The sequence below is a fragment of the Alosa pseudoharengus genome, unplaced genomic scaffold, assembly GCF_046254945.1.
Source record: "Alosa pseudoharengus isolate Yale_2024_CS ecotype anadromous, Long Island Sound unplaced genomic scaffold, YU_APseudo_1.1 YU_APseudo_1.1_scf_1, whole genome shotgun sequence".
NCBI lineage: Eukaryota > Metazoa > Chordata > Actinopteri > Clupeiformes > Clupeidae > Alosa > Alosa pseudoharengus.
The window spans coordinates 24,691,332-24,701,331 of record NW_027468564.1 but is presented as its reverse complement, the minus strand read 5'-3'; the positions used below and the strand labels follow the sequence as shown (position 1 = coordinate 24,701,331).

General features: G+C 40.3%; 1 protein-coding gene and 1 pseudogene across 6 annotated transcripts in view; both read right to left on the bottom strand.

The window, feature by feature from the left end:
* Positions 1–10,000, bottom strand: part of LOC143123348 (uncharacterized) — a 685,973-nt pseudogene that overhangs the window by 324,198 nt on the left and 351,775 nt on the right.
* LOC143123507 (CMRF35-like molecule 8) overlaps positions 3,105–10,000 on the bottom strand; it is a 36,446-nt gene continuing 29,550 nt past the window's right edge. For 5 of the 6 annotated variants that reach the window (XM_076284971.1, XM_076284964.1, XM_076284983.1 and 2 more), the window contains exon 6: positions 3,105–3,937. In XM_076284971.1, coding sequence (XP_076141086.1) covers positions 3,590–3,937 — 348 coding nt within the window. In that variant the 3' untranslated portion in view covers positions 3,105–3,589. Of the gene's footprint in view, positions 3,938–9,816 lie in introns of those variants that run through there. The other variant, XM_076284997.1, reaches the window with a different exon arrangement.

Sequence of the window (10,000 nt, the reverse complement as noted above, 5' to 3'; positions counted from 1 at the left end):
AAATATTAAACACATACAGTATATTTTCCACCACTCTGCAACACACAGAGGTGTTTGATTTCAGTGGAAGGTTTATTTAATTCATATTCAAGTTAAGTATTTTAGTTCATTTTATTTTCCATCTCTAGTATTTTTTTTTTTTTTATCATAGTAACTTCCCCATCAGTTTTATCTGTAAAATTCAGTCACGTTGGTTTCCTTCAGTTTCCTTCCTGCTAGCAGCAGTTGGCTTCCCCTACAGTCCATGTAAACAGCTTAACTGAACAGTTTCACTGTGCATATACACCCATGGTAGTTTGATTAGCTTCATTTTTGCTTTTGGTGGTGAGCGCAGTATGCAAAAAATGTACTGTTGTTTCCTCTACATCATTTTTAAAATAGAAAATAAAAAAACATGACTTGGAGATGTTGTCATGGTAACTTCACGCCTTTTGACCATCGTGACACAGTGACGACCCCTAGTGGTCTAAGACGTCGGTTGCAGCTCGAGGTTCACTGAAAGGTCACTTCACACACTGTCTCTCTAGTTCAAACAGGCCAATATTCTGTTAAAAGGCCATTCTATCTCAATAGCACAGATAAAGTACTGGCAGTAGTAGTCACTCAGCAATAGTATAAGTGGCATTATGTGTCATTAAATAAATAAAGAAACTAAATAAACTACTTTTCCTTTTTTGGATTCAGTGTGACAGAAGCAGTATGGAGCTGCAGGTGAGTGAAGAACAGCCACCTTTAGAATTTCCACATTTTTCATTCAACAAACTTCTTTGGGTCTACGGTAGAATACTTTCTTTGACTTTTTTTAAAAGTTTTAAAAGACATCTAATGTTGCCATCTGCTGGACATTATTGATTTGTCACTGGATGTTGCTGTGTCTCCGCCTGGTTGTGCCTCGTTCTAGGCTAAAGAGCAGAGGGGACCGGGCTTTTGCGGTAATTGCACCAAAGCTCTGAAACGAGCTGCCCCAACATATACGCCTGGCTCCCTCCTTGAATGTTTTTAAATCTCACCTAAAAACCATCTTTATGCCCTGGCGTTTAACACAGTCTGATTGTCTTATGTATTTGTTTGTTTGCCTGTAAATATTGTTATCCTCACTTTTTGTTGTCTACCAAGTCGTACTAACTTGCCTGTCGAGCACTTTGGTCAGCTGTTGTTGTTTTTAAAGTGCTTTATAAATAAACGTGACTTGACTTGACTATCTACTTTTTAGTGCTTACATAATATCGGCCATTAGTTGGAGGAAAACTCTTTGTAAAAAATGCAATATTAATGTAAATGTTTTAATGAATAAAGTTAATGTTCATGTAGACATGTGAGAAGATATGAAGATGTTATTTGAGATTTGCCTTGCTCTTGATTGTTCTGCAACACACACATACACACACACACAAACACACACATACACCCTGCTTGAGCTAAGAATGGTAAAACTCTCATAACACACTCAAAAAAAGTGGCTTGGAAGACAGCACATCATTACATTTATTCAGGGCAGGACTGGGGCAGTAGATGGGCCCAGGTATTTTACTGTAAGCGACCCACCACGATCACTAATATGCAATCATTGCAGTACCCTATGTTTCTAAAACGGATAGTACCGGTCCTTGATTATGATTGACTGAATCGTGTTCAATGCTGTTGGTAAATCCAACACAAACATACACCTTGACCACATTTAGTTCTGTAGCAATGTGCTACCACAATTTCTTACAAAAGTCAGAGTAACTGTCTTGATGTTTCAGATAGAGGAAATATATTTCTTGGCAGAAGAATGATTATCTATGAATAAATCGTTACATTTGTCGTTGCTGTGCTTTTATTTTATGAAATCTTGCCAGATATATAGTAAGAGGCAATAAGCCACTCGAGTCCGTAGGTTCCACAGTTAATGGGTGTTTTGGCTGTTCTAAAATGAGTGGAACCTACGTTCCTTCAGGGCTTATTGCTTAAGTATTGAACTAAGTGCCATGGAACATGGCAAGTGATAACGTGTACTCACTCACTCACTCTCTGACTCACCAACATTGACTCACTCATTTATCGGAGCCACAATGTTGACAACCAAATGCAATGGATTTAAACTTCAGAATATCAGACTGATCTGAATAAGACAAGGGACCAATCTTAATAGGAAATGCAGGGGTTGGTCTATCCAGGCTACGTTTCCCTACGTATCCAGTCAACAGAATCACATACTTACAAAATGAATAAATACACACACGCACGCACACACACTCACACACACAAATACATTCATTTTATATAGCAAAATCATAAGGCAACACCACTACTTTACTAATTAGGTTATTGTTTGTTTGACTGGATACAGGTTGTGGTAAAGTCAGCCTCCCTGAGAGACCACACTCTCACACATACATTAAAAAAGTTTAACTGAATTCAGAAACAGCCATAATAGTTTGAACAGTTCCATTTCAATGTGGGGTGACAAACAATTTCTCAGTTGCCATTAAGTAGAATGTGGCTTTCCCCGCTCATTGTCATGGTAACTTCCATTGTGCTAAGAGGTGTGACTCACGCCTGTAGACCACCGACCGCAACCCCTCTGCCTGCTGCTGGCGGCTCAGCTAGCTGTGGTCTACTGAAAGGTCACACTCTCAAGAAGAAGAAAGAAAAGTCCAGCTCAAAGAGGCCAGAACTGCACATGGGTAAACACAAAACGCAATCCACACAACCAGGTTTGTAATGTAACACTTATAGAGCAGCCTTTGCATTATTCCTGTGTGCATAATAATTATCTGGAAAAAAGTTTTTTGATGTGTTCTAAACATGTTCTTCACAAGGGCAGAATTTTGAATTAGACTGCATGGGACAGGGTTAAAGTTATCTAAGACCTAACTATATGATGTCTTTATATGGTCTTTGGTGTATAGACTATATCTAATTTCCTGACCATCGCCCTTTGGCTAGTCCCACATAGTTGTGACAAGTTAGTTGCTTTTATTGAACACTAGATGGCAGCTGGATGATTTCTCTATAGTGTTTGTTGCCAAACCAGAACACAGACTGGCGTTACAGCAGTGATGGTAGTTGTATCAACGCCATTCCATGTCATCTAGTGTGGGGTGCAGTCCCCGCTCAGGTAGGGTTGTAAACTCTAATTTATTGACATCCACAGTGAAACATTTAATCATAAAGAGGGATATATATCTATAGACATCTACAGGAGAGTGCAGAAACAATGTTGGGGGAACATGAAACTTGTTAGGAACCTGTGAAGATTCTAGAACCTATGGAAACATGACTGAAACCCATGACAATTCCAGAGTTTTCCCAATCATGGAACATGTGTGTAGCGCGCTCACATCTGGTGTGGCAAGTTCCATTGGCTAATTGTATAGGTTTATTATTATTATAAAGCCCTTTAAAAACAACAACAGTTGACCAAAGTGCTGTACAAGAAAAGAAAAAAGTTATACAAATGGCCTAAAAACAGAAAGGGATATACAAAACACAGAAATAACAAAACACAACCAAACACATCCAGAGGCAAAAGCCAGGGAGAAAAAAATGAGTTTTCAGGAGGGATTTGAAGACAGGCACTGAGGGGGGCACACAAATATATATATTACATTTTGGGAAACTGGGCTGTTGAGTAGATACATTTGTCCTTGTCATTTTGCACCACTGTCGATGGAACATTGGCAGTGGTGCTAAGTTGTGGTACAATGTCATTGGAATACTGCATTGTGGGGAATGTAGTTTCTTCAGGTGAAATTACATTGGAGTAGATGACGTTGTCTTCCTGGGAGTTGCAGTAAGTGGGCTGGTCTGAGCCTTGTGTGGCTGGCTTAACAGTAGAACACAGTGAGGTCACTGAGGGTCGGTGTGGTGCACCTGCAAGGCAGTAGAGGCTGCTGACCGATGCCCTGGTCACAGGAATGCTGCTGAGCTCAATTGTCTCGTAATCAGTGGGCTAGATAGAGATAGATAGATAGATAGATACTTTATTGATCCTCAAGGGGAAATTCAAGAGGATGTTACAGTAATATTACATTTATAAGACGTCCATGGTCATCCTGACATAATGACATAAAAAAATATCACTGAAGTAAAGCTGTTTCTGCTTATTTATACATTGAATAATAACAAGTGTAGCAAAAGGATGTCACAGAGTGCTGTCACTATGGTGGAGTATGCGCTATAATTGCCATACCAATGAGCTCTCTTTGGTGTTGTGGTCAAGCTATACAGGTGTAGTAACCCGGAAACCCCGAGTTTAAGGCTGGGGTAACCACTCTCTGCCTTTACTTCATATCTTGTCAGAAGTAGGTTGCCTTGTGGTGACGCCATCGGAGGCGTGCCCAATGTGTGAGCTATGGGCTAATAGGCTCAGCTATAAGCTAACTGATCTAATCCATTTTGAGTAAATTATGCGAAGCTAGTTTAACGTATCTGACTAGGTTATTGCAGTGTTCCTACCCAAACAGTAACTTCCTATGGCTATTCTACAAGCAATAAGACCTGTTCAGATTATTGTTTGTCCTATTAAAAGTTTATGTAAGGTAAAAAAAAACTCTTACCCTATACTGTTACTAGATTTTTTGATATTATCCATTAGCCACTAGATGACAATAACTTGGCTTGGTTTTGATATCAAATGAAGCTCATGTGAAACAGAGAGAGAGAGGGAGAGAGAGAGAGACAGAGAGAGAGAGAGAGAGAAGAGAGAGTCTGATTCAAGCTGTACTGTAAGACAGTGATTAAATACCTCATTTTTACTTTTTTTTTAACCACTCATTTCATGTATAGCGCCACCTAGTTAAAAACAAAAAAGTAAAAATGAGGTGTTGTAATCGCAGGTATCTGTGACCTAACATGGTCAAAACTGCACGAAATTGGAAGTGTAGGATCATTATGGCAACTTCTGAATGCACACCAAGTTTCGTGGAATTCGTTTCGTGAAAGAAACAATCCTGGACCTCCAGTGCCGCAGCATGCGCGATAACCTAATTTTTTCCGGAATTCCCCTGCCAACTTCTAAAGATACACCCGACGACCCAGAGAAAGCAGTTAAAGAATTCTTGCAGTCATCTCTCAAACTACCGCCAGAAACAGTTGACAAGATTACCTTCCACCGTGTACACCGTCTCACTTCTAAAGACAATAAAAAACCTCCTCCAATTATCGCCAAGTTCGAACACTTCAAACACAAAGAACTCATCAAAAGCAAAGGAAAAGAACTGAAAGGCACTTAATTCGGACTAAACGACCAATTCCCACAAGTAATACAGGAAAGAAGAAGAGCCCTCTTGCCCATAATGAAACAACTCAGGCAAGAGGGCAAACGAGCAGCACTGTCAGTTGATAAACTGTATGTCAATGGAACTCTATATCGCAACCCCAATATCACCACCTGGCTATAGCACATCATACCTCATGCCAACATTCATCTTGATTATAACATTGTCACCCTCAACTCTCTCTAACCCACTGCCTACTGATGCTTGGATCACCTCTCTCTTCTCTCTTCTTATGTTTCACTCCTTTTGCTCCCCCTACCCACCCATTCTCTTCTGCTCTCTCAATGTTGAATGTTATTCATGGAGTTTTGTCTATACATGTTTGCTTGTGTGTCCTGTCTGTTTTTGTGTTGTATGTCTATAGGCTAAAGTCAAATTATGATCTGTATGTTTTCAATGTTAAACAGGAAATTTTCATGCTGTCACCACTCCAGAACCAAATTCCTACCTCTTTATTCTCTATATTCTTCTCAGCCCCTACCCTTTACATCTCATTCGCACACCACATTACATACCTATTCCTCCTCCCCCCCTTCCCCATCTCATATCTAACTGACACCTGCACACACAATACCCATCCTATCAAACATTTTCATAACTGTACAATCACATCATGGTACCACTTACATTCCTGACCTGGAACGTCCGTGGGATTGGTTCTCAGGCAAAGAGGCTCAAAATCTTAAATCATTTGGATAGTTTAAAAGCTGACATATGTCTCCTACAAGAAACTCATCTCTCAGAATCAGACTATACCCGCATCAAATCAAGACAATTCAATCACATTTTCTCATCTCATTACAATACAAAACAAAGGGGAGTTTGCATTCTGATTAACAAAAGAATCTCATTCACCCATAACGCCACCATCACAGACCCAGAAGGACGTTTTGTCATCATAAACATCTCAATTCACAATACCCCTGTAACAATTGTTAATGTTTATGGCCCTAATACAGACAACCCAGTTTTCTTTCAGAACCTCTTCACCTCCATCTCAACTTTATCTGGCTGTCCCATCATAATCGCAGGCGACTTTAATACAGTGTTAGACCCCACAATTGACAGATCTGATCACTCTAAAAGCAAACGAATCTGGCAATCCACAAAAACAATAAAACAGTTCATGAGCGATTCTGGCCTTGGCGATTGTTGGCGGCTTCAGCACCCAGACTCCAAATGCTACTCTTTTTTCTCCCCGGTCCACCACTCCTATTCCCGTATTGATTATTTTCTAACCAGCAACTCTATAATGAATAATATTTCTGATTCAACAATTCATCCCATAGTCATTAGCGATCATGCCCCAGTTACAATTAAATGGAACATAACTAACCAACAGCGACCAATTAGCAAATGGCGTTTCAATACATCCCTCTTACAAGACCCAAATTTTATCAGTTTTGTTGGGAGAGAGTGGGCATTCTTTCTTGAAATGAACGACTTCCCTGAATCATCTCCCTCCCTTCTGTGGGAAACAGGAAAAGCAGTACTCAGAGGAAGAATCATCTCATATTCAGTATACAAAAAAAAGAAGGAAATAGAACAGGAAGTAGAACTCAACAATAAAATTAAACAGTTAGAAGAAACCAATGCAAGCAACCCAACTGAAGAAACACAGGCAAAACTTAGGAAACATAAATTCAAACTCAATGAAATACTCAATAAACACACTCAATTTATGATTCACCGTCTAAGGCAGGAAAACTTCCACCATAGCAATAAATCAGGTAAATACTTAGCAAATCAAATCCAACGTAACAAAGAAAAATCAACAATCCCGGTCATAAAGAACTCAGCAGGGAAGCTAACCAGCTCACCTGAAGAAATAAATCATGTTTTTTTCCAGTTTTACAATAAACTATATTCTTCAGAAATAAACCCCAACCAGGAATTTATAGACTCTTTTCTAAACAGCATCAAATTACCACAACTCAATGAGACCGAAATAAAAAACCTGGAATCACCTATAACTCAACAAGAACTGTTTGATGCCCTGAAACAGATGCCCGATAATAAAGCACCAGGTCCGGATGGCTTCCCTGCTGAGTTCTACAAAAAATTTTGGACCACCTTAGCTCCACTTTTCACCAGAATGATTAATGAATCAAAAAAGAAAGGACGGCTTCCAACTAGTTCCACCACAGCCTCAATTTCACTGCTCCTCAAGCCCAACAAGGACCCAACATTACCATCCAGCTACCGGCCAATCTCTCTCCTCAATGTGGACAATAAGATAATCGCAAAAATGCTAGCACACAGATTAGCAGAGGTCACCCCATCCATTATCCACCCAGACCAAACAGGCTTCATTAAAGGTCGATTTTCATCCACCAACACCCGCAGACTGTTTAATATAATGTATCACTCCACAAATTTTCAAGATAATACCATCATAGCAACTCTGGACGCAGAAAAAGCGTTTGATAGGGTGAACTGGAATTTCCTGTTTTCCACATTGGAGAGGTTTGGCTTCGGGGAGTCGTTCATTAACTGGATTAAACTTCTATACACCTCTCCTTCAGCCACAGTAATCACCAATGGACTAATATCACAAAGTTTCACTCTTCACCGGGGAACTAGACAAGGGTGCCCACTCTCCCCCTCCCTATTTACAATCTTTATTGAACCCCTAGCAGCTGCCATCCGTCAGAACCCCCTCATCAAGGGTGTCCAGACTCCATATATGCACCATAAAATCAGCCTTTATGCCAACGACATTCTTCTCTTTCTTCAAGACCCCACAACATCAGTAAAAGAAACCATCAAACTCATTGACACATTCTCTAAAATTTCTGAATACTCAATCAATTGGAATAAATCTGCAGTTCTCCCATTACATCCCAACAGCTGGGATGTGACAGCCAACTCTTTACCTATTCCACTCTGCACTAACTATATCACTTACTTAGGGATAAAAGTCTCCCCCAGGCTGTCAGACTTATTTAACCTAAATTATTCCCCTCTACTCACTTCAATAGATGATGACCTTCAACGCTGGAAGAACCTCCCATTATCCATCATGGGCAGAATCTCAGTAATCAAAATGACAATACTGCCCAAAATAAACTATCTACTCTCTATGATTCCAACCCAGCCCACCCCACTCTGGTTTAAGTCTCTAGATTCATTAACCACTAAATTTTACTGGAAAGATAAGACCCCAAGGATCAAACTCACCACTCTCCAAAAACCAAAAGCAATGGGAGGACTAGAGGCCCCACACTTCCAACACTATGCCCTGGCCAACCAGCTCCACTTCATCCACAAATGGCTACACCCCACCCCCTCAGACAACACCTGGTTAGACCTAGAACAAACAATCTGTAAAGAAATTAAAATCTCAGATCTCCCTTTCTGCAGTCAGTCGGTCAAAAAACATCCATCCTTCAAAGCCCCAACAATTTCAGCTACTCTGACAGCCTGGTGGAGATTCTACCACATCACTGATTCACCTATAGCACCAACAATTCGCACCCCGATTTGGAATAACCCAGATTTCACCGTCAATAAAAAAACACTTAACTTTCACACATGGATGGGAAAGGGCATCACTCACCTTCAACACATTCTTCAAGACAAAAATCTGGTCTCATTTTCCTGTTTGGTCCAGAAGCACGGCATCGAGAGTAAACACTTCTTACAATACCTGCAAATTAAATCATCTATCCTAGAAAAAATTAACATCCAGACAGCTAACCTTGACATTCCCCCACCAATCTCAGAGCTGCTTAATATTCCCTCTCCCAAAAAAATACTTTCCCAAATATACAAAATTATATCTCGTTCAGAAAAAACAATTGGCCTGCCATATCACAAATGGGAATCAGACTTATCAATTACTCCCGGTGCCGACTCCTGGACCAAAATGTGCAAAAACATCTACCTCATGACAAAGAATAGTAACCTACAACTAATACAATACAAGGTTCTTCACAGATTCCACTTCACTGCACATAAATTAGCTAAAATGGGGTTTGGCTCGGATCTATGCACTCACTGCACACAAAATAACCCAGATACGTACATTCATGCGGTTTGGCATTGCACTCCAATCAACCACTTCTGGGTGAGTGTCACAAAATCTCTCTCTTCCATCTTTGGCTGTCACATCCCAGCATCCCCTTCCTTATGCATACTTGGTGATACATCCACAGTCAATTTAAGCAACTCCTGCAATAAAACACTGCTAGTAGCGCTGACTATCGCCAAGAAAACAATCCTCATGAACTGGAAATCCAAGAACAAAGTTCACATCACTCATTGGAAAAACTTGTTAACAGACTATATATCATTAGAAAACCTATCAACTACAAACTTAATCAATACTCAGGATACAACCTCTCCTTGGGACCCCTTTATCACCTACCTACAGTCCTGACCCTCTTTGCCTGAGTTCCATCTCCACACCATCATAACACACTTCATCAACAGATACACATATCTTCGAACACTGGGCAGGGGAGGGTAGCTGGAACTATTATTGTTATTATTATTGTTATTATTATTATTATTATTATTATTATAAATAGCATCCCCTTCGTTCCCTCCCCCTTTTATTTACATCTCTGATAAACTTCAATAATTTCACTCTCTCTCTCTACCTCTCCCATCGTTATTCTGACGGGGCCCCATTGGATGGCCTGGGAGACTCGGTCCTGGCGGGTCGCTGTGTGGTTTTGGCATTGGTCGGGTTCTGTGGGGTATCTATTGGCCCTGGGCCCCCGGTGTGCACC